The sequence below is a fragment of the Cydia strobilella genome, chromosome 6 (genome assembly GCF_947568885.1).
Source record: "Cydia strobilella chromosome 6, ilCydStro3.1, whole genome shotgun sequence".
NCBI classification, from domain to species: domain Eukaryota; kingdom Metazoa; phylum Arthropoda; class Insecta; order Lepidoptera; family Tortricidae; genus Cydia; species Cydia strobilella.
In genome coordinates, this window is record NC_086046.1 from 12,321,200 (window position 1) to 12,347,575 (window position 26,376).

At 38.2% G+C, this 26,376-nt stretch overlaps 1 protein-coding gene across 8 annotated transcripts in view; it reads left to right on the forward strand.

Moving 5' to 3' along the window:
• LOC134742467 (phosphatase and actin regulator 4) overlaps positions 1 to 26,376 on the forward strand; it is a 91,715-nt gene that overhangs the window by 26,813 nt on the left and 38,526 nt on the right. For all 8 annotated transcript variants that reach the window (XM_063675648.1, XM_063675650.1, XM_063675651.1 and 5 more), the window contains 3 exons: positions 8,234 to 8,401; positions 11,158 to 11,256; positions 17,950 to 18,135. In XM_063675648.1, coding sequence (XP_063531718.1) covers positions 8,234 to 8,401; positions 11,158 to 11,256; positions 17,950 to 18,135 — 453 coding nt within the window. The remainder of the gene's footprint in view (positions 1 to 8,233; positions 8,402 to 11,157; positions 11,257 to 17,949; positions 18,136 to 26,376) is intronic.

The following is a 26,376-nucleotide window of genomic DNA, read 5'->3' on the forward strand; positions in this document are numbered from 1 at the left end:
TGATAAGGATCTCGTCAATCCTAAAGAATAATTTGGTGGTACATTCGCACAATACGCCTATTGAGTCGTGATGGCACATGAATAGCGGTTTGTCGAGGACGACGTTGTTCATCACACTTAGTCTTCTCTGACTCTGACTTAAAATAGTTGTTGTATCTCTTTAGATCAGGTTAAACTTGAGATGAAAATGTTTTGTGAGCTGACAGTGAGCCAGTGCTGTCGCACCTACAAAACAAAACAGTGCGATGCTGATCTACGATTTAAGTATTGTGGTTACGCATCTTGAGCTCAACTTACACTAGAAGATGTTATGTGGACTGTCGGTGCTGCCTCATCGATCAAGCTCGCTTGGGCTGCGAGACACCTGCATGACTCATTTCTTATCTACGCAATTACGGGGTTTTGGTACCGTAACCTGCCTCTAACGCGTCACCAACCTTCAACTTGGTTTTATTACGGGTTTAATTTGTACGCGACAGTTATCGCGAAAGTTTCTAGACTAGTATTTTTTTTATATCACAATGTAGATTCTTATAATTTTACATTAACGAGCGATATTATCGATATTAGAAATAATGCGTGATACGCATTGTGTTCCTAATGTAATGAGATAGTTTTCTAAATCGTCCAGTAATTCATTTATACCCATAGTTTATTCGTTTCAATTACTGTTAAATAGGTACGTTAAACAACGATGGCAAGGTCGAATTCATTAATTCTTTCTTTAGTTCCACTTGCTCTTGTACTTAAGTATGTTTCGTATAATTATGTCTGTAAGGGATGAATTCTTTGTCCGACTAAGACTATAGTGCTGACTTAGTATTTAGGTTAATCCAATGAGAATGCACGTAGCCCGAGTACCGATACTATAACGAAATTATGCCGTGTAGGGTAACCTGTTCTACCTCGGACAGTTTTTTCTTTTATGATTTTTAGAAAACAAAACTAAAGGCTGCAGAATTATTGTTTATCCGAGTATCATAAGATACATTAATGAACTATCTACGATATACAATTTAAAGATTGGGTTATTTATTTTGATGGGATACGTTGACGAAAGGAACAACACCCCTGATGTAACCTTGGTCATTTCCCGTTGTACCTCGGACATGATAATTTTAATTACAAGATTTATAATATAATCATAGAAATAATATTTATATATGAAATCACAGATATTTTATAGCATATTTTCAAATTACCTTAGAAAAATATACTTGGCAATGGTTATTTTTTATTTTTGCCTAAAACATTTTAGGGATCCATTCTAAGATCGATTACTTGGTAACTTACAATGGCAGATAACTAATAATTAGAAATAAGGTAAATATGAAAACTTAAGTTAAAAAAAAGTATTTTCAGTCTACATATTTAATATCTACATATTTTCGGTGTCCGAGGTACAACAAAGCAACTTTTTGGGCAAGTAAGCTTCGTAATAGCAGTTCCAATTAAGATTAGGCTGAAATGATCCTACCATCAAGTAGCTAATTAACTTAACTTCAACCTATTATATTAAGTTTTAATATCTACTTATTATCAAAACATGAAATAATCATTCTTGATGTGAAGTTAGAAATACTGACTTTTCATAGCACAATTTATATTTCTCTTATATGGGATGCAACCTGTGTGAGTACATTTGCTGCATCCCATGTAGGACACACTGCTAAGTCGGCAGGCTCAGCGGCAGAGACTGCCGCCAAAAGCAAGCGCCTCAAATACTCTGCTTTGGAAGCCACCTATGACTTCGTGCCCGTCGCCGTCGAGACTGCCGGGCCCTGGGGGCGGGAGGCGCGTGAGCTCTTCCGAGAGCTTGGCAAGCGCCTCAGAGAGAAAGGGAGTGACCCCCGTTCTGAGTCATGGCTTGTCCAACAGGTCTCCATCGCCATACAGCGGGGTGACGCTGCTAGTGTGATGGGGACCTTTGGACCCGGCATGGCTCAGAACGGGTTTTAGTTTCTAATTTTTTATATTTCTTGTATTATAAAATAAGATTCTTTCAAAGTAATAAAATAATAATGATAACATGACAATCATTACCAATAAATTATAAAATTATTTATATTTTAATTTTTTTTTGAGTTACCGGCCGCTCTCAAGTTTCGTTAATAGGCATTTCTATTTAAAGTTGTACCCCCAAGTTCCATTGTAGATTTTGGAATTTTTATTCTTTTTCTACTCAGAATCACGAGCTCTTTCGATCATAGTACGAGAAAAAAAGTGTCCCTAAAACTTCATACAATTTTTTTTGGTCCGTTTTGTTACGGTCATATAGGGTTGTATATAAAACCGTAACCAAACGGACCAAAAATTTTGGGGACACTGTTTTTCTCAGTAAAAAATGGAAAAAGCTCGTGATTCTCAGTAGAGATGATATAAAAATTCCCAATTTAAACACAAACATTTTTGCCAGACATTTTTGACCGGGATATAGACCGTGATTACCTTTTGTATTATTTATGAGTTCCCGATATTTGGGTGATAACCGAATCAAACACGCGTAGTGACACCGTGAGTGTAGTGTGTTTGGACAGACCAACGAGTGTGAACACGACCGGACCAACAAGTGTGAATGCGACCGATGGTAACGTTGAAAGCGAACGCAGCCGACGCGCAAGAATGAGGGTAGATCGAGCGCTGTCTACACAACTTTGACACCCACCCGCTATCTTCAGTCATGCACCCGTGAACATGATGCATGTAACTTCGTCGAAATATCGGGAACTCATAAATAATACAAAAGGTAATCACGGTCTATATCCCGGTCAATATAAGTCTGGTGAAACTAACCGTGAATCATTCAAAACTCTAACAAACATTTTTGGTACAACCTTGAATAGAAATGCCCTGAAGCTTGTTTTTCATACTTAATAATAACGTTTCAAATAATATAAATGAAATATTTCAATAACTGTGGCAATGTGGATATATTGCCATCTGTCCGAGGTAAAACTAGCTCCAAGGTACAACATCAGTTTCCCCTACTCATAACGTGATGATTATTCCCGAGTGTGTTTAATAGTTATTTGTTGTTGTGTGTTAAAAAAACACATGTATTTTGATTGAAAAGTAGTGTTTGACTCGGGTGAAAGGCATCATTTCAGCCTCGGCAGTAATGAGTGCCTTTCATCCCTTGGTTAACAATCTACTATTAGTCTAATATAAAAACTTTGTAAGCCTTTATTAGGTTTCTGTACCCCAAGGGTAAAAACAGGATCCTACGGGACTCCGCTGTCCGTCTGTCTGTCTATCCGTCTCACAGATGATGTACATATTTCTGTTGCTGCTATAATAACAAATACTAAAAACAGAATAAAATAAATATTTAAACGTGATTTTCTTGCCGTTTTTTGCGTAATGGTGCGGAACCCTTCGTGCGCGGGTCCGACTTGCACTTGGCCGGTTTTTTCCTGATACTTTTATGACAGTCTGATTGCCCTAAATTTCTCCAACCGATCTGTTATTTAGTAGTAGATTGGTGTTAGTAAATACAACGTTTAGTTATGCATGACTGACTGACTTGGCGTGAATCCATTCTCCATAGAAATTCGAGTTTATATGTACATGATTTTATTACAAGTGTTTCAATTATATCGAAGGACATACCTACGTGTCCCATGAAGCAAACATCTGGTTTTCATTTAGTTCTACAAACGTAACGAGGATCCCTTCTCTTAATTGAATGGGTTCTGGTGTTATACTGTCTAGTGTCTATCACAGTTCAAACAATGATCGATTTTATTGTATCATTGCACACACGGTTGCTTGAGTTCGACGCGTTCAACTCTTTTACCTGTCTCGAACCATCCTGGCATTTCGGGCAGGTAAAAAACTGGAATGGTCCCAAATATGGAAGTGCTTCCCTCGCTGCGGGTGGGTGTACACTTTGAACCTTTCTATTATTTTATTTGAAACATGATGGAATGACACCGTAAATACACTTGCCCGTTTTTTTCTTGACGGTTATGATGAGAGTAAAATTTCCTAGGGGAATATTTCATTTTAATTGGAAGTGTTTCATATTCATATTTGTATTTTCATAATAATTCATATTGTTGGCAAGTCCAAGACCGTGTGACCATCAAGACGGGCTTTTCTTCCTCGCCTTACTGAACCAGCCATTCCACCTCACCGCTGAACACATATTACATGTCGGTTTTTATAATTACATTAAAAATTTAATAAAAAAATAACAATTACAATAAAATTAGCATTATAAATACAATAATTACATTCAAAATAAAAAAATAAAAATTTACAATTAAAATAAAATTTGCTTTATCAATATACATGTCAAATAAAAGTATAGATTTAGATTTATTTATTTCAGGATAAAAATTACACTATAAATTTGCATCAATGTCAAAATTATGCTTATCTTCTTATCATCATGATCGTCAAACATTACATACTAAAAAATACAAAATAAATTAAAATAATTTTCTCTCCCAATAAGGATCGTCATATAAGTATGTATAAACAAAAACATCAATCTCAGCAATATAGGTACCTACAATAACCTTAGGTAATTACTTATTTAATAAAAACTGCAAAACTGTAGAAAGTGTGCTCGATAAGCCACCGTTTAAGCCTGGATTTAAAATTGTTTAGTGACGGCGCTTCTGTGACGTGTGGCTGTGGTGGCAGTCGGTTGTAAACCGCCGGTCCCATTATATGTGTCAGTTTTGCGGATTTCGCCAATTTATGCCTGACGCCCACGAGTTTTTGGGCGTTTCGTAGGTTTCGCCCATGGATATCCACTCCTCTTGAGTATTTGTCAAGGTGACTTCGTACGTATGTAGCTACCAATAGCTAGCTAGGAATATCACAAGGGAGGGCAGAATAAGTATCCGAAGATTCTTAAAGTAAGGTCTTGCGGGGGTGCTTTGACTCACCTGCACAATCGCTCGGACGGCTCTCTTTTGCATGCGAAAGACGCGCTCCCATTCGGCAGCGCGACCCCACAGCTCTGCGCCATATTGTAGGAGCGAGTGTACAGTGGCAAAGTAACATGACCGTACCACATTTCTGGGCACCACTCTCGCTAGACGGCGCAGGGCAAAGCAGGCGCTCGCTAGCTTGTTACACACTCTGCCTATGAGCGATTCCCACTGCAGCCCTCTGTCCAGTTCAAAACCCAGGAATGTGGTAGTCTGAACCTGACCAACTTAGGTACCATCCACAAACACTCCAAGGTTTCTTCCCGACCCCCGAGATAGAAGTGAAGAAAATGGGTCTTGTTGAGATTTAGTACCAGGCCATTGCTCCGGAAGTATTGCGACACCTGGTTTGCGACTTTATTCAAACACCGCTCGAGTCTGTCAATGTCAGGTGCACACACTACCACGGCTACATCGTCGGCATACATATATACTTCTCCCTCCACTATGGCTTCTGGAAGATCGTTGAGAAGCAACGAGAAAAGTATATTGGATACCGACGACCCCTGAGCAACGCCCATTGTCGTAAATATAGGCTCTGATCTCACTCTACCTCCGTCTGAAACCACCACCTGTGACCGCCCGCGCAGCATATCGCATACGAGTGCGTGCGCCTTGCCTTCGATCCCATAATTGCGTAGTTTAATGGCGAGGACGCCGTGGTCAGCAACATCGAAAGCCTTCGATAAGTCTCAGCATAACACTGCGACCTGCTGGCCACGTTCGCGAGCATCCATTACACGGCGCACCAGCTCGCGCGTCATCCCACATGTCGAGCGGCCCGCGCGGTAGGCGTATTGACGCTCGGACAGGATACCGGTTGCAGTCAAAAACTCCGTTAAGCGCGAACTAAGGCCGTTCTCGAACACTTTTGCCACCGCCGGTATAATGGAGACGGGTCTATAGGAGTCAATGTCTTCTCTTTTTCACTTCCCCTTGAAAAGAGGGGAGATTTTACTCACTTTCCAGGGGGAGGGAAACACACCCTCAATGATACATTGATTATACAGACCCGCCAGCACTGGTGACGGGAGCCGCGGCGATGTATAAAAGCTCCTTGGAAATCCCGTAGAGGTCTTTCGTAGTTTTATGTGGAATAACTCTAGTTATCATATGAAAAACCTCTTCTGCAGAGAACGGCCGCATGCGAAAGCTGCGATCAGCGGGCGCACGAGCAAGGTTTAGCGCAACTCGCACTCGCGGCAAGTCGGCTTTCGGCGCACCGCACGCCGCCGCCGCGCACGCGAACCGTTGATTCATAGCGCTCGCCGCAGCCTGCTTGGACCCAAACCCTGCACCGCTCGAGTTAACGACGATATCTGTAAAATCAGACTGAGAGCGGAGTGACGTTTGACCCCGCTCTTTATTAACAATTTGCCACATAGATTTTTAGGCATTTTGGCTCTTTGCAATGATATTATTATAGTGATCGTATTTACTCTGTCTTACCAGCTCACTATATTTTTTGTGCGCAGTCGAAATAATATGGCTTAAACGTTCGTCATAAGGAAATACATTGCTTATTTTAATCATGTCAAAAAGTAATAATTTTGCATTAAAAATGTCATCAGATAGCCAAGTATGTTGTTTACGATTGCATTTTTTTTTAGTGGGAAACAAATGTCAATCTGATAGTTGATTATATTTATTATAGACGTCGCCATCTTGTCAGCCGTACGCCCTCGACGATTCCACTGTACTAAAACCGTAATTCTTAATATAAGGGATCCAAGAATCATCTAACATTGGGACGAAAACTGTGCACTTCGCTATAAGACTGAAGATGTTACTTGAATATTAAATAAGTAATTGTACCGTGTTTTGTTTTATGCATGACCTGACCCTAAACTTTCGTCGGTTTATCCTGTTTCGCCTGTACTCATTATACTGATTTATAAATCAACGTCCCCAAACTGTAGATATATAATTGTACTATAGGTAATGTTAAAGTTTTCTCTTTTGTATGTTCCCGTTGTTATTGTGATGGGTACAGACAGCCTTTGACAATAGGCTCTTGACATAATGGGGCCATTTATTCTGTCAATGTAGGTATGTATGAGGAGGTATATTGTAAGTACGTAAGCGGTGTAGGTGTTGCCATTATGTATTAGGTGTTGACGAGCGCATTCTTTTAGTTTTTTTAATTGTTAATGACATTGAAATTACGCTTCATAGTTTAGTAACTTGGGAAAATTTAGCACGTAAAAAAATAATAATTAAGTAATTATTTAACTGTAGTTACATATCATTTAGGTAATAGTTATTTACAAAACGATTCTACTATGCGAATATGCAAGGACAGCGCTCTTTTCAAGCATGTTGGAGTAGTTTGATCGATAAAATTCCGTTCTCTTTATTAGGTGGGTGATAGGTCGTTAAGTAGGTACCATGCTTAAATGTCTTTGGAAATGTAGACTTTATTTATCATTCATGCTTTTTTCTTAACATTTATAGAATTGTAGTGTTAGATATTGACAAGTTTGCCGGTATATAATATAAACTGCTGTTCCAAATACAGATTACCGCTGACTAGGTTTAAAGGTTTTCTCCAAGCAGAAATTATTTTTTCTCTATTTCTAACCATGTAAAATACCGAAAAAGTCATAATATATCATTATTGAAGGGAATAGTCCCTCCGTATACATTAGAAAACAAATAAATTCGTCAACTGTGCTTAATTACATTAAGTCTGCTTTAAGTATGTACCTACCAGGTTAAATAAGTATAATACGCTTTGGTAGTGCTAAAGAATGTAACTAAACCCATATGGGAGTTATACTCATAATCTTTATTGCATATCACATTGTATCTTAACCTATACTTAACATAGAATTGTGTACAACATGACACCATGTAGGGCACAGTTATGGGTAGGGAATGAGATTTTTTTAATGTACTATATAGTCAAACAACTGCAAAAGTTTGCCTAACGTGAACATTATTGATGGATACGGCCTGAACGGTACCAGTGCCATCAAGTTATTTATTTTACAAAATAATTTTATTTATCAGTATCATTTAATTACATGATGATGATGCTCTCTTGACCGATTTCGGCCACAGCGACTGTGTGCTCTGGAGTAGGCAATTTTTAATTCGCGTTATTAGCGTGTAGCTGATCCGCTCTCTGGTGGTTACATAATTCAATTATTGAGAATAAATTTAAAGCACAATAAATACATAAGTATTATTTTAATGGCGACACGTAGACTTTTCGATTTTAACTAATAAGCGATCAATCCTTTAGAAACTCGTCTACATTAAAAAATATCCTCTGTTATTGCTTGCAGCCAAGAAACAAAATGGCACAACGGTGCGCACCAACAGCCTGGGGTCGGGCGCGCGAACGCCGCCGGTGGAGCGGACCAAGTCCAAGTTCTCAGCCCTCGGTAGGCTCTTCAAACCATGGAAGTGGAAACGGAAAAAGAAGTCTGAGAAGTTTGAAGCAGCCTCTAGAAGTAAGTTGATATTGCAATGTTATTATGTTATTAAATACAGTAACAGAAAGGCCTGCTAGTGTGGACCAACAGACTAGGATAGTCGCCGGTATCGGTAGAGCAGATTCAAGTCCAGATTCTCGGCGCTCGGTAACGTAAGCTCCTCCAACCTTGCTAAAGCATTTATATGAAAACTCAGAGGGCGGTTTATTTATCTATACTCACTGAATCATAACCGCGGGAACGGGTTTTGTGTGGCTCAGTAATTATTTTTCACAGCCATTTAGTTCCATATTAAATTTAAGTCTACGTGATTTCATACAATGAAATAAGTAAGAGCCATTTCAGCTAGCCATTAATTAAAATGTGACGTTCCATGGACAAAGGGTCCTTATGCTCGATATGGAGTTAAGCATGGATCTACGTTATATAATCTACCTAATAAAAAAAACATGTCCCCAAGTACCATACTTTTTTTAAATCATCAAACCTTACACATGCTAAAACCGCGTTTTTGAGAAAAAGTTAAAATAAGTTTGAAACGCATTTTAACTATGTTCCCGTTGGAAGTTACATAGATGATGATTGATTATGTATCTTAAAGTATACCAATGTTTATTTCAATATCATGTAGAGATTGTGAAAAATTAGGCTTTGATTACTGCAAGTCGTCGAAACCATGGAACAAGGAAATAAATCTTTGTGTGGATTATTTTTCAATATTTTGCTATCTTTAACATATGGTTGAATATATTTTAATTAACAAGTTAGGATAGAAATAAGAACCAAGAATTTAAGAAATCAACATTTTTATTTTTAACCACATCATTTACATTTTCTCTTAAGTTTACACACTTCTTTCACAATTTATCGAAGTGTGCTATAAATTACGTTTAATCAGTCTAAACATCGATCACAAAGGTGTCACATCACAAATCACAAACTTAAGTGAAAATATACATTTTCTCGCTTAAATAAAAATGTCGATTTCTTAAATTCTTGGTTTTTTTTTTCTATCCTAACTTATTAATTTAAGGGCTCCCCGCGGTTTTTGACAAGTTTAGAATCGTTACTCCTACATTTGCACAATAGATAGAATTAAAAGACAAACGGCTATCGGTTCTTCAATCTTTTATCTCCATTCTTGTCAGCCGGATTTTGAAATAGTTTCATACTTATTTTTTTAAACATTGTCCTAAAAACACTTTTTCGTAACTTGATTGCTGTAAAGGATCTTACATATACGAAATCTACATATTTGGGTTCGTCTTTGACGTCTCTAAATTTTAATTTTAAACTAATTAACACAAAAGTTATGGTCAAAAAACCAGTTTTGGCCTAAAATTTTTCCACGTTGATGCCTAATATCTCGAAGACAACGACCTTTGAAATAAATATGGGATACTATATTGCTTAAAGCCGTTGCTGTTAAAATGATAAGCTACAAAAACCGGACAAGTGCGAGTCGGACTCGCCTACCGAGGGTTCCGTACTTTTTTAGTATTTGTTGTTATAGCTGCAACAGAAATACATCATCTGTGAAAATTTCAACTGATACAGCCTGGTGACAGAAAGACGGACAGCGGAGTCTTAGTAATAGGGTCCCTATGGGAATCCGATCGGAGGTCATTGGCGCCAGGGAGCCCCTTAAATATCTTTAACCACAGACTTAATATGTTAAAGATAGCAAAATATTCATAAAGAATAATCCAAACATGATTTTTGTTCGCAATTTAGCATAGAAATACTTAACGTATACGAGTGAAACTAAGCTAGAAAGACACGTCTATTCCTACATTTTATTATTACGCATAAAGAAGAAAGTTATAGTTTTGAAGTATTTTACAAAAACGTTGATATTTGCGTAACTAAAAATGAGCATCTTCAAGGACCCTTCTTCCATGGAAAGACACAAATAAACTCATTTACAAAAACATTATGGCGAAGGCAAACACAGTTTTTCTCGTCTTTAACATGACAGAACATGTATTACTTCTACGGCTTAAAATCATTGATTGTATAATGAATAACGCTAATTATTTTAAGAGGCCGTAGTCGATTTTGGAGCAAAAATTTTAAATTGATAGATTTAGTCGTTGAAATTATACACGTTTTGTTACGTAATATCTAAATAACAAGTATTGGTTTCTATTAGCACGTCTTCTCATCTTGCCTTTTAATAATGAGGTCGCAAGCGTGCGTCACCGGTAATATATGAAAAGAAGGGGCAGTTTTTAAAAATTCATCAAAAATTTATGGTGGTAAATTATACAAATTAATGTATAAAAATAGTTTCAACAAATGTTGTAGATTGTTTAAGTATCAAAATTACGTTGAAATTAAGCCGATTTTCAGAGAAATTGTCACTTGTTTTGAAGTAATTTCTGGAGAAAATTGATTTCGTCTAACTTTCATTTACACTAGTTCAAAGTCATAATAATAAAAATGTAGTCTGATAAACGTCAAGTACAGGATATGTGTAATACAAAATTACCATGTTTAGCCGTCCAAACTTTACGAAATTTACAAATAATAGCGACAAAATCAGTGCTTTACGCGCGTTTACCTAAACGTCCATCAGAAAAGCAAACATTACTAATTTAGTGAGTCTGTTTTCAACAAATTGATCTGATAAAAGGTGATGCGCTAATACTGGTTTGTAAAGGTGTACAATTTCACCGACTAAATCTATCAATTTTACATTTTTGCGACTAAAATCGACATCGGCCTCTTAAAGATTTTACTTTGTTATTAATTGTGATCTTTCTTCTTTGCAGCTTTAGAAAGGAAGATATCCGTCCGAGCAAATAGAGATGAGCTGGTGCAGAAAGGGATCCTCTTGCCGGAGAGTCCCTGCGCGCCGGTGCCCGAAGATAGTAAGACAACTCTGTTTATTTTTGATTTGAAAAATAGCGGATTATCTATACTGTTATAAGGAATAGGAGTCGATGGACTTTTTTCTAGTTGCTCTATGCTATGGTATTGTGTCTTGAGGTCAGTGCCAAAGACAGACGCGCACGTTTGCTGTGTGATATTTACCTTCGGTTTAGTCGGTTTAGGTTGGCGCGTTTTATATAATAGGCATGGTGTTCAAAGGGTTATATTATAATCTTTATAAATTTAAGAGCAAACTTTATCTAGATTTTTGTTTAGTTTCTAGGCATAAGTCAAATAACAATTACAAAACGTTGTTTGAAAAAACCCATTACCAATACCTAATTAGAAAGATAAGTAAATCATGTATATTGAGAAAGGTGTGACACGTCCTTCACACGATAGCACTCGATTAGTCTTGACTGTTAATAGTACATTTCGATGCTAGTGCGGAAAGTATGTCATCACTTCACGAGTACCGAGATAACTCAAGACTCGGGACGAGTGAAGAATGACATTTCCGCTCGTGTATCGAACGACGTTTTTTAATACAGTTGCGAAAAAATAAGAAAAACAACAAGTAAGGAATTCGAAACTTTTATATTATTAATTCTTCGCACAGCTCCGTCCGGTATGGCAATCGCGGAAACTGACTAGGAGAGTTAAGCTCAAGATATTCCGGTCCAACGTGAGAACCGTATTGCTGTACGGATGTGAGACGTGGAAGGTCACTAACAACATCTCGCGTCAGCTCCAAGTCTTCATCAACCGCTGTCTTCGCCGTATCCTCGGTGTATACTGGCCCGAGAGAATATCCAACGTAGATCTGTGGGAACGTTGCGGTGAGACTCCGATCGACCAGCAGATCAAACGCCGCAAGTGGAACTGGATCGGCCACACGCTCCGAAGGGACCCGGATCACATCCCGAGGCAAGCCCTAGACTGGAATCCCCAAGGAAAGCGGAAACGTGGTCGCCCTAAGCAATCCTGGCGGCGGACGATCATCGCAGAGGCGGCGACCATTGGCAAGACGTGGAGCGAAATGAAGCGCGAAGCTCAAGACCGAACGGGATGGCGGAGCACTGTGGATGCCCTCTGCCCCATCTAGGGGATATAGGACCATAAGTCAAAAGTCAAGTCATATTATTAATTCTGTGACATCATTGACATTGACATTATGAAGAGGTGTTTTTTTAGCTGGGTGTTATTATTATTGAACCCACTTCAATGAAAGTTTTTTTTTTAATGCATGTTCTATAAGACAGAAACAATTGTAAATTTAAAACATTGTAATATTATTATCCAAATATCGTTAATTACGATTATTTGTGTATCGTACATTTATAAAAACAATATCGAATGTTGCCTTTGGAAACTTAAAGCAGAAAGAAAAAACGCCTCTTCGTTGACAGGCGTTCCGTTCCATTCAGACAACTTATTAAGAACGGTTTTTCATTATTCAATATATATAAAAATAGACGTGTTATAATGATGAAGACGTAAGTAATAAAATATGAAATATGTATATTTTTCGTATTCTTACATTAACAGTAGGTTTTTATGTTGATTACGACCATGGGCGTAGCCACGGTGGGGCAAGGTGGGGCAGTTGCCCCACCCTGATCTCTGACCGCTTCTGGTCTCTGACCGGAAAATTAAATATTAATTTAGGTAATTTAAAAATTACTCCGCGAATCGAGCGCGCATGCACAGAGATCGTGTCTTTTATAGTTTATAGTTTTTTGTCTATTAGAGTTATTTGCGATTTCCGGACAAAGTTAAGGCCCGTCCAGACGGGAGCAATTTTTCGCCAATCTGATTAAATTTTCTGATGAAATCAGGTGGTGCGGACGCAAACGCCAATATGGCTCGCTGATTTCGACCACCGATTATGACCGATATTACTGAAAAAATTGAGGTGCATACACAAGAATACCAATTTATGACGCTAGTTTTCGCGTTTGGGGGCATTTGTTCAATTTAGAACGCTCAAATATTTAAAAAATAAAAAATATTTAAACGATTAAAAAATGCCCCCCAAATACTAGCGTCACAAATTGGTTTTCCTGCGTCCGCACCCCATTTTATCGGTAATATCGGTCATAATCGGCAAGTCAAATTGGCGTTTGCAATGCCTGATTTGACCGGACAATTTAATCAGATTAGGGAAAAATTGTCTCCGTCTGGACAGGCCTGAAGTTAAATTATTTACAGGCTTTTTTTCTTTATTGTTAGTACCTATTAATTATTAAATCTACCCTAGTCTTGTGCTATTCTCACAACTACAAGATAGTAAGGAAAAAAAATGTTTCTGTTACTACTGCACTCAACCCCTGGTTTACCAATAAAAATAAACCAGGGTTCGAAACAAAACAGCCTACGTACACTAAAACTAATAATTGAAATACTCCGTAAAAGTATCGACTCGAAAAAAAAATCTTTGAATCGTAATATGATTTGCCTTATGGGAATATAGTTCAGATCCGGAAACCGCTTTCAACTTTTAGTATGTTATTTAGTATTGGGTTTCCAAAATTGCCGGGAGACAGCGGCGCCGGCCATCTACTTCAGCGGAATGACTCCCGCCTCTTTGCGAATATTCCATATTGCTCCCAAACTGCATTGCACATACACATGTGGGGTATTAAATGAAAGCCAATTAAATATTCTATATTTAATTTCTACACTGTAGTAGTTTAAGAGCAATTTACAAAAGAAATGAAAATGACGTAAAAAAAATCGATTATTTGGGTTTTACAACCAAACCAAAAGTCGGACGTTAAAGCGATGTACTACAATATTATAGATGATGTCTCAAGCCATACACAGATATCAAAAAATCAAAATCAGACCAAAAATTAAAAAAAAAATGTACCAAAATATAGGTATTTGCCAGAACAACTGCATTAAAGTATAAAAAAATCTAAATTGGTCATTTTCAAGTTTTGGAGACCCAATACCATGCCCAACAACATACTAAAAGTTGATGGCGGTTTCCGGATCTGAACTATCTCTTCGACCGTTTCCCATAAGGCATAGTACTATTTATCCGCTCCTCTTTCCCCTAACATGTATTTAAATATGGATTAATGTTTTTTTATTTGCATTAATTATTTTTATGATTTTCACCAATGTTCTTTCACTGATATGCGTTAAAATTGTTAAATAACAAACGAAACCGTCAACGCCATCTATACGACAGTAGGCCAAAGCTAGTAGCGCCCTCTGAGCGAGAATCAAATTTTCTTGATTTTCGAGGCACGTTTTTTCCTTAGACTGTATCCATCTATTACGGAGTTATATCTATGTTTGCCCTAACCCTCACTCTCCTGTAGAGCGAAAATATTCGAGCGGTTTAACCGTACCCTGTATGGTAACAGGGTACGGTTGAAACAGCCTCCCCTACTTCTGCCCCACCCCTTAAAAAATGCTGGCTAAGCCCATGATTACGACGTTTAAAGGAAACTAATATTAACACTCCTCAATAAGTAGTCATGAATTAGAACAAGTATAAATTTAAAAAAATTGGAAAAGTAAAAAGCACTAGTTCGCGAAAACCAACTTTCCGCACGCTTAACAGCTACGTAAAGTAGCACTTTTTGAGCAACTGTATTAAAAAGATATTTGTGTGGACGTTTCTCATCTCATGTCATTCGTCAACACTTTTACTGTTAGTATCACTTCCTAAATTTTCTAAAGGCGAGACATGCATGGCTCATGGTATTTAACACAGCGGTATGTGTCGGTAGACATTGTTTTTTTTCAAAATATGAATTCGTTTAAGGTAATTGATTATACGCGCTCACGCATCGCATTACATAAAGGCGTATTTTGTCAATTACCACGATCACGACTGCACGCTTAGTGCTCGTTTCTCGGTGTGCAACTATCTGTGCAGCTAACTTTATACAGGGTGGCTAAAAAATAAGTGCATGCCAGGGAGGTTTTGGGATTATACTGGGCAACTTTTACTATGGGACCAACCACGAAATCGCGAATAATAGGAAATTCGCACGTGTATCGTACAACGTTTTACAGTACATATGACCCTTTAAATTTTCGACGTATTAGTTACGTAATGTGCTTATTATACTTACCTGGTGTCGTAATGTTGCACCAGATGTACTGTAAATATTTATATACCCAAGCAGTATCAAATATCAATATCGCTTAACCCGACTTTACTTCACTGTAGGTAAAAAATACCACCACATGCTGACTTTGAAGAGCAGAGCTTGTAAAACAATTATTACACAATAGATCAACATTATGGTTCTCTCTGTGCAGTTTCAAGTGGAAACGGGCCATGGTATATGAAATGGGGTATACGTATTGTCAGTACACCCTTTCACATCGATATTGGCTCCATTAACCTTATTTCAAATCATCATCACATGCCTTTTCGTCTATTGCAGACGATTTATGCATTATTATTCATTGCTGCATTGCATTGATTTATGCATTGCTGTTTAGACAACGGGTTTGGTGACTGTGGAGGCCGATGCGTGAGCGGTATGACCTCCCACATTTTTGGCAAAGAAAGCTCATGCCACCTGAGGTTCCAGTCCCGGTTTGCTTTCTGCGACACCTTCTGCTATCTAACGCATTAAACCAGGCTTGGTCGCATAGCCTTCTGCCCTCCATAATACGCTTGAGCCGTCCATCACGATCCTCAGCCAAGGTTTCCCAGGCATGGTGGTCGATTTCAAATGCTGACATGTCTCGCTTAACACAGTCTTTAAAGCGCAGCATCGGTCTTCAAACGTTCCTTTTAGCATACGCAACTGCACCATGCAAGACACGTCAAGGTATTCTAGAGGGTTCCATCCGGTGCACATGCCCCAGCCACCGCAAGCGTCTAATCAAAGTGTAAAGATACTGACAAAAATGTGGTGACTGGTGCAGGTCGATTCACATGAGCTTGCACGAATGGAATTAACGAAATTTTCATTGTATGAATGACACCTGTATCGGTATACAGTCAGAACAGAACCACCATTTTATTGGTTAACGTGATGCACTTCACTCATTCCTCATTCATTTCATTTGTGCCAGCTCTTGTGAAACGACCTGTATTTTGGGCACCATCTTTTAGCCGCCCACATATTAAAAGTTTCCATCAAGATAAATTAAATTTTGATTTGTCACAACGAAGACACAAAATACAATGGAATGGAAGACCTTTTTATGGGCGTTTGGGAGATTCAAATACATTTATAAATGTTGGCATAGCTGGTATTTTTATTTCATGAAAATAACATCGCTATATGCAAAAAAAATTGTTTAAAATTTTAACGATAAATGTTCGCGTCAAAAAGGCTGCCGCCATTCTTTTGACCTTGTGACGTCATATAGCAAATGCAGTAACAAAGAAACGTCAAATGTAAAGTGCAAATTGAACACTTGTTTCTGCTACAGTGACGGCAGACGGCACTCCTGAGACAATAGTTATTTGTTATACAAGGGTGCAAAGTTGTATTTTACCCGCGAGTGTTTCAACACACGAGAAATAAAATACATTTGCACCTGTGTGTAGCACAAAACTTTTCACCTCACTATAGCGAAGAAAGTGCAACATGCAAAAAAAACAGCTCATAAAAAATAAGTCTTTTTTGTACTCATTATAATCATCATCAGGTTAATTATAATCATCAATATCATCATCAATATAGTATAACATGTAAAATAATTGTTGACATTGTTGACATTTCTGACGATGCGTTTTGAAATTGCATCTACTCAACTTGTGGGTTCAGAATTATATTCAACATCATTATAAAAAACAAATGTTTCTTATGGAATTTTAAGGTTTATGACTTAAAATCATTAAACAAAGCTTTTGGTATTTTTTATAAAATTCTCAAAACATTTATTTAATGATACCTAATTAATATCGAACGAACCATCAAAAGCTACTTAAACACGCTCCAAGGTCAAATTACTTTTTCCACTAGTGGATAAAATGCGTTTTTACCCCCTTGTTTTAAGGATAAAAGACGGCTTTCTGAGGGAAAAAATGGTGGTCGGCGTTTGCGGTCTCGTGACATACACATAATAAAACTACAATTTTAAAATTAAAAATAAATATCATGTGTTTATAACAAAATAGTATTAAACTCTTATTTCTGATGGTAAAAACTGTATAAATAACATACTTTTATAATTTAGATTTGATAGGTAGATGAAACTCCCCTATTATTGTTTATAAGAGGAATGAGGAAACACTACCAATCTAACGAGCTATAGTTGAATGTTTATTGACTCTTTTATATCCACATATAAGTGCCCGTATAAGTGCTATGTAAAGAAGAAGATAATGGGAAGGATGGAGCTTATATTATTATGCGAAAAGTGGTCAATAAAAGAATGTCAGATGTGCCAATTTAAGTACGATTCGCACCGAACGGACGGAGTCTGCGCGCATTTCACATTTGTAAGGCCACAAGCCGGTCGGCTCCTCGCGGACGCATCCGGCTTCGGATGGACGCCACCGCTTCAGCCATACATAATGTACAGGAAAATTTAAAATGCGTTCCGGCGCGACCCGACTCCAGCCGGTCGGTGGGAATCGTACATTATTATGATAATACGCGCCTTTTGGTGCTATGGAGTGACCCATTTTTATAACTAGGAACTAAGGCTTTCTGTACGCAGTATTCAATCCCTGTCCCCTTCTAACATGTAATTATTCGCAGATGAAGACTCCCCCACATACGAAGACGCGGCGCGTGTCGAGCAGAATGCCATGGACCGCGGCATCAGCAACGCGCACGCCGCGCTGCAGGCGCAGCTCGCGTCGCAGCTGCAGCATCAGCAGGCCGCGCTCGCCAGCGCGCTTGCCGCCGCGGCCGCACACCACTCCATACACAACAACAACATAGGTCAGTCCCGCATGTTATCTATATAATTGTAGAAGAGACGTAAAGTCTAAGAAAAAATCGTGTCCCTAACTGAAATAGGCGCTGTACTGCGCCATATGGTTTTGGGTTAGGTACTGGAAAATTGGGTCTTTTATCAGCTAAGAGTTACCGCATAATATTTGGCGCTGTACAAATCCATTTACGTCAGCCATTCATGACCATTTGGAAGCACTAAATTGTCTTAGACTTGACGCATCGTATACAATCAATGGACGTAAGAGAGAGAACACTGGCAGTCTAACAAATTTAAAAAATCGAAATGTTTTATATAAGGGTAGAGACCTCGGATTCGTTCTGCTGCTATCAGCCTAAATTAGTATGCTATGTTAAGTGCGATCAGTTGGAACTGGCGACCGTGTTGTGGTTACCGACATGTATGCAAACTTAAAACTTGGCATCAAGACAAAATGGAGCGAAGACTGTTGTGGGTCATTGCGCTAAAGAAGTGGTAGTATATAGTAGATAACTTTTAAAAGTTTACAAACATCGCTCGTCGGTGTTGAACACGGGTTGGTACGGAAATGTACAATTCCACTCATTAAATAATTGTATGGAGTATGGAACAATTCATATATGTCGTTGTTGTTAAGTTGTATGAGTGGTGTAAGTATATACCAATCACATAAAATACAAGACATATGTTTTGTATTTTCCATATAATATGGAAACCACAAATGATGTTAATACATGATGCACTCAGTTTTTCCGCATCACAGTATTATAAAGTTTTACTCATAACTGCCACAATACGCTAGACTGAAATGAATACTACAAAACCTCGGGATCATGAATCAAGTATAACTGGATCTGTCATGAGCGGTGGGGGGAAATGACTGAACGGGATAGTATTATGTATCTTTCAGTAGGAGTAGCAGAGAACGCGTTATAGTTGTTTGTCTTTGCCACAGTCTCACATTTTTTTTATTTCCCACCGAAAATTAAGTATGGTTTATGGTAACCCGACCAAATTACGTAGGTTGTTTTTGGTATGTTATCAGGAATGTTAAAACGTGTTTTTAATTTTGTCACATTGCGTATGTTCTGTCCCTCACGGGCGCACGCTTATAGCAAGCACATCTATAGAAAATATACATAAGCAGTGTGCACTATACGCATTTGTGCAATATACGTTGCACAAATGCGAATTAATTTGTATGCAATCTGCGATGAACCAGATCACGAGTCCCAAACGAAACGTAATAATGTTTTATCGACTGTTAAAAATAGTAACAATCCTACTCATCGTGCGTGCATTCTCTCATTATCTGTATTTAAATATTAATGTAAAGCTTAATCCTGGAATGGATTTTATTAAAATGTATTTGGCTGGTATTTTGTTATCGTTTAGCGATTAGTTAATCTCGTTCAATAACGCGCAATAGATAGTGCGCCGTGGATACTCGCGTTTCATTATCGATGCCATTTGTAGTGGCTATAGAGCACTCCTTTATATGCTGTCGTAGGATGTTTGAGCAACGTACAAACAGTCTGTAATAATTAACTTCTGTGCTGTGGCTTTAACAGCATTTTTTTTTCATATTTAATCAAACAGTATGGTGTTTCAGCAACGCCTTCCTCTAATGTCTCCTATTTCACTCCTTGGGAGACGATTCATCTTCTCTTCTTTTCCTTTTTAGGGTTCCGTACCCAAAGGGTAAAAACGGGACCCTATTACTAAGACTTCACTGTCCGTCTGTCCGTCCGTCTGTCCGTCTGTCTGTCTGTCTGTCACCAGGCTGTATCTCATGAACCGTGATAGCTAGACAGTTGAAATTTTCACAGATGATGTATTTCTGTTGCCGCTATAACAACAAATACTAAAAACAGAATAAAATAAATATTTAAGTGGCGCTCCCATACAACAAACGTGATTTTTTTGCCGTTTTTAAGCGTAATGGTACGGAACCCTTCATGCGCAAGTCCGACTCGCACTTGGCCCGTTTTTTTTCTGCATTCATTTTACCGGTTATGTATAAGTAATATCTGGGAGACCGAGCATTGCTCGGAAAACATAAAAACTCAAAAATGCGCGTTTTCCCAGAGATAAGACCTAGCTAGATCGATTTTTCACCCCCGAAAACCACCATATGGCAAATTTCATCGAAATCGTTAGAGCCGTTTCCGAGATCCCCGAAATATATATACAAGAATTGCTCGTTTAAAGGTATAAGATTAAATAATTATATATGTCATCCTGATATGTGATTGCGTCACTTAGGTTCTGTTGTAATAATAAATAATAAATAAATAAATAAATATTATAGGACATTCTTACACAGATTGACTAAGTCCCACGGTAAGCCCAAGGAGGCTTGTGTTATGGGCACTCAGACAACGATATATATAATATATAAATACTTAAATATATAAAGAAAACACCCATGACTCAGGAGCAAATATCTGTGCTCATCACACAAATAAATGCCCTTACCGGGATTCGAACTCAGGACCATCGGCTTCACAGGCAGGGTCACTACCCACTAGGCCAGACCGGTCGTCAATGTAATATTTATATAGATTTTCGGTTAGACTTAAACATGGCAAAGTCGTCTCGAGAATATTTTCTAGTTTGCTCATTAATTTTGTTTTAAAGCGTAATGATATAAACTTATTATGCAGTGAAGTAACGTGAGTGTGCAGCTAATGAAGAATTAGTGTTAGACGCCGTGTAACCATTGTTTAGTCAACACCCGGAAACCCATCGTGGCTATTTGTAAAGTCCAGCCCAGAGCCCAGCTATCATATGTACTAAGGCCACCGAACAACGGCATGCTTTACGGGCACACTTGACATTGGCCAAATAGTCATAAATTTAATGGATGCCATTATTTAAAACAATAACAATATTTATATGGTTTTTGTATACAATTTACCTATTAAATACCTCTTTTCATAATGTAAAATTTATGTATTAAATAACCTAGGCAAGGCACAAAATTATTATACCTGTTTACTGATAATATTTTATTCTGATAGTTGTTATACTTTTGTTATCCACTTGGCTAATCTAAATATTATGATGTTGAGAAGCGCCGAATATTCGGTATTCGGCATATTCGGCCGAATTATTCGGTTAAACTGCCGATTATTCGTAAGCTGCTCCAAAACTTTTCAAGTATTCTCTTCGATCAGGTTACGTTTTCTATTTGTGATTGTTGATTGTTGCTTTGATTGTGTGGACAGTCTCTTGCCTTTTAACTTGTTTGTTTCTAGGGAATTGCCTAGAAAGAGATTCATCTTTAGCTGCAAATGTAATTGAAACGTTTTCAAATGGTTTATTAAAATGATAGAGATGAAACGAATAATTCTGCCGAATATTCAGTCCGGTAAGATCTGAACCGAATATTCGGCCGAATATTGGTATTCGGCAAACTCTATATTCGGCCCGTCTCTATTACGGTGTTTAAATAAGCCTGGTTCACACGAAACTGAACCGTAATAAAGGCCCATAAACCCTTACCAAATACTCAATCCCCTCCCATTTCGCACAAGGGTTAAGCTGTAAATGTCCATCGTGTCGTTTCGACAGCAAACAAGGGATACTCACTTACTCCGTTGGCTCAGCGACCCAAAATGAGACTTGGCCTCCGACACAAGACAGCGCCACTTTTCTCGATCTTGTGCGACCTCTCGCCAATTGGTGACTCGAAGCAAACAAGGGATTATTTATTCCACTCTCCGACTTTAGCAAAACATGAATTCTTTTTGGGGCAAAATTATACACCGTGAAGCGCAGTTTGCCATGACCATGCTAACCGTCTAGTTTACATTAATTGAATTAGTGTTAATTAAATTAGTACTAATTAGTCCCAAAGCTTTCCTAATTAAAAAGGCTGAAGTAATTTCATCTCATGCCTTGCAAATGAACGCTCAACTAGGTTAGTGCTAGTGATTATTAAGTAGCAAATGTTGGACGCACATTAATGAGTGGCTAGTTTGGCGCGTGCTGGGAATTAGCGACATCCTGGCCAGAGTTGACAGGTACAGTAGTCTACCTTTGAATAAGGCTAAATGCGCGTGCGCAAAAAAGAAGTGCATTAGCTAGCCTAGATAGGTTAGTGTCATAGTCTCTTTGCTGTGTCTTGACAGGACGCCGGACGAGCATTCACCTCTAGCCGCTCGGGATGCAAAAGTAACGCCATTCATGACGTCACTAAGCATACCTATAGTTAACATTCAATACGCGACATAAGTGTTTAAAAAGTCACGCTAGTAAAGCAGAAAAAGTACGCGTTAGACAACAATGGGAACTTTTCTTGACGACGTAAAAGTTGGAACAATGTGTTATAAATAGATGACATTGTGTATTTAATGTATTTATAAACTGCATAATCTCTCATCAGTTTTAGTAACTAGACAAAAGTTTGTGTGTTAGCCGATGAAACACGATATGTCTCACCGCAATATCAGTGGTTTATTCATGACTGAACCCGGGAACGATCGTACACAATAGAGGCATCGAAATGGAGACGGTTTTATGGAAGTTATATGTCAGGACGTGCGCTAGACGTTGCGACGCGTTTGCTCGTGAAAGTCTAGATCTGGCTTTCAGTGGTCGGGGGTGAGCGGGGGTATGTTGGTGCGAGCTGCGGCGCGCGCCTCAGTGCTCGCCCGCCCGCGCCCGCGCCCGCCGGCCCCGCGACCGACCTGCCGCAACCAGCACCGAGCGCGAGCCGCCCTAACCTCATTCTATCTACCCATACGACATACGCCACCTGTCAAATCACCGGCTAATCTCTTATGTCATCCCCCATAGACACCACTCTGCACCGAAACTCCGCGGCCAATGACACGGTATTGACTCATGCTACGTACTCGTAATGGGACTTTCCCGCTGAGCTTACGACCCGAAAAAAGTCGTCCAAACGTAACTTTTCACGAGGAACCTTTGTGCTCCAATAAACAATGACTTCTTATTTGTTTTTATGTCAAGTGAAAAGTCCCTTATTTTATTAGGTTTGTTAAGGAGTTAGTTCCACCTATATCACCTGTGTGTAATACCTAACTGGAAGTTGCATTAGTCATTTAGTAGGCAGTATGTGTCGAAGCGCGAGCTTTGCGGGCGGTATCGATCGTCGGCGTCGCCGGCACGGCAGCACGCGACCGCGGCCACTGCACCGGCAATGTCCCACGGCGACCATAATCACCCGACACTGCTGCTCATTACCTTTTACTCGTTTTAAGTACTTTCAAAACAACATATTTTGCCAAGAACGGTTCCCAAGGGATTTGAATGAGTAGCGTTAAGCCTGTAATTATTGTCTTAACCTTTTAACGGTTTCATTTATCAATAAAAGTATGTACTTCGAAACTATCATTCATTGGGTAAAGACAGGGATGAGCTTTTGTTCCCTGTATGGTATCACCGGTTCCATGGCAACCATAATATCTCGCCTTTATGAATGCGTTTTACCTTTTACTCGGTGACAGTACTTTCCAACCAACATGTTTTATTTTGCCAAGTAACTGTTGGTTGCTGAGGGATTTTAGTTTAGAGTAATAGTTATAATAAACGGACGGCTAAGGAATGGAATGCGCTCCCGCCATCTGTATTCCCTGATCAATATGACCTCGGTCTCTTTAAAACACGAGTGAATAGGCTGTTACTGAACCGGTGAGCTCCATCTTAGGCCCTGTCTTCACTTTCCATCAGGTGTGACTAGGGCCAATCGCCGATCAGTTTATATAAAAAAAAACCTAATTAAAACGTTGTGCTTCTCCTATTTTATCCTCCTATTTAGGTTTGACTTTTCATTATTGTTTTGTTTTATTTTATGTAGGTAGGTGTGTTGGCCAAGGCTATATTGTCCCACAGTGTCTGTAATCAACCGCCACTGGGAATGTTCATTACCTTTAGCTCGTTCAAAGTACAACATTTTTTATTTAGCCCAAGAACTGTTGTCGAGCGATTAAGTTAGGGTTTATTCATTACGAATGAACGCTGGGCTTCTTTTAAAGTGCAGTCTCAACTTTTTCATGGTCTGACTTTCAATAATGACTATCGGTAGATAGGTATGTGTTTTTTTACCTCAGCAGCTCGAACAAGCATACTTTCGTCACTCCCTGGAGTGAGGAAAGTGCGACTTTCCTCACTCCAGGGAGTGAAACAATGTAGCTTTTTAATTTAGTGAAAGCCATGAACTTCATACTTTTATTACATTTTTTTATGGTACGGTACGGTACGGTACGGTACGGTACGGTACGGTCCGGTCCGGTCCGGTCTCGTCTCGTATCGTATCTTATCGTATCGTACATATTATAATACTTTTTTTTCTGTTTATTCTGTGTAATTCGAAATACATTTTAACCTTTAATATGTTCTCACTACTGAGGTGAAAAATTATGTGTGCAACACGAGAGCAAAGTTATTTTACATCTCGTGTTTTTGAGTCCCTCGCAAGAAAAACCAACTCTCCTCTCTTGTTGCACAAATAACTATTTTCCATGTATGACGGTTAAGGCAATATTGTCCCATGAAGTTTATATTTTAATCACCCGCCATTGGGAATGCTTCTCGCTTTAATTCGTTCGAAATATGTACTCTCAAAACAAGACTTGTAAACGGATTGAAATTAAGGTTACTTCCTAAGTATTTTACTTAAGCACCGTAACCTTTTATTCGTTTTCAGCGGTTTAATAACTTATCTTAAATTCAGTAGAAACCTTTGAAACCATAACGATCTAGTTAGAGATGTGTTTTAGGGGTAAGTGGATGTGGGTAATACCTTATTTAAAAATTTGTTAGTAGTCATTATTAATGTTAAATTGTGAATAGTTGCAGGTTAGTTAATTCATCGTAAATCTATCTTACTATTACAATTATTTTCTAGGCTACGCGCTACGCGTGTAATCATGCGTGTGATTGACGATATCCATGTTACAATATCGACTGCGTGTTATAATAATCGGTTGTTAGGTTTCATCATAGAGCTAGAAAGACATTTATCTTACTTTATTGTTGTATTGTCCACATAATATTTATTAGTTGGTCTATTTAAATGACAACTTGACATGATAACTTTTTCATAAAAGTGATTGTGTGGGAAACAAAAGCAGTAAGTAACAATGAATTGTACTGTAGTTTTGATGTTGCGAGTGTGACATTTATATAAATCGGTTATGTTAATATATAAATGTAAAACAGTTACTTTGGTATTATAAAATATCGTACAGTCTGACAAACTATTTATTTTCTATTAAAATATAATAACATTAATAACCTTAACTAAAAAACTTACAAATACACGCAGATTAGATAACGATATGTAAATAATACTTATACATTTAAAAAAATGCTATTTCACTTTAATTTAATGTTTTTTTTTTAAATGTTGTAAAAAATTGTTTTATATAAAAAAATGGTATCCTATCAATTATATAACTTCTAGCAACGTAATCTTACAAAGTGATAATTTCATTGATATGTACACTTCCAACTACAGATAGCCAAATTAGATAACTGATAATAATTCTTTTGCCTCATTATATTACGTGGGAATTACCTTATATCTACGGACTGTCACAGCTGGTCGAAATGATTTTCACGGACCGTTAATTTTAATGCATAAAGACAACAGAAAACAACTAAACATACAGACAGACAATGCACAGCCTAAACTAAACCATTGAAGGTGAAGGTTGAAAGTTGACACTCCCAGTCACTTAAAGAACTTGTACGCCTCTGCAGGCAGAGGCAACTTGACTCACAAAAGCCTCCACCGGGAAGTGAGAAAGCCGTCTTGTTATTTAACGCTTTACTTATCAGATGTCGCTGGCGACTGCGCCTCGCCTGTCGAGTAAACACATTACCTCAGGGCCCAGACATAATTATAATATAACTAACTTGGAAAATTTTATCTAAACGGTGTCTCCCGACGTCAGTTCAACATTAAGGTATAAGCTTATAGAACTTGTGATTATGCCGTTTAACTTACCGCCGTAATGAAGGCGGTTAAAAAGTTAAGTTAGGTGCAGGTTATTCTAAGAATTTTGGACTTTGTTCAGTATTCACGCCTCAACTCAACCTATCTAAATTATGTGTGCACATACTCGTGTGCACATACTACATACTCGTCGTCTATGCATTTAATTTAATTACAGTATACGAAATCCAGTTTTCATCTATTGATGATTGTTGTAGTACATGTCCTTCTTACGGTTGTTTTTCCTTTCTTTAAACCTACCTCATATAACAAATATTTG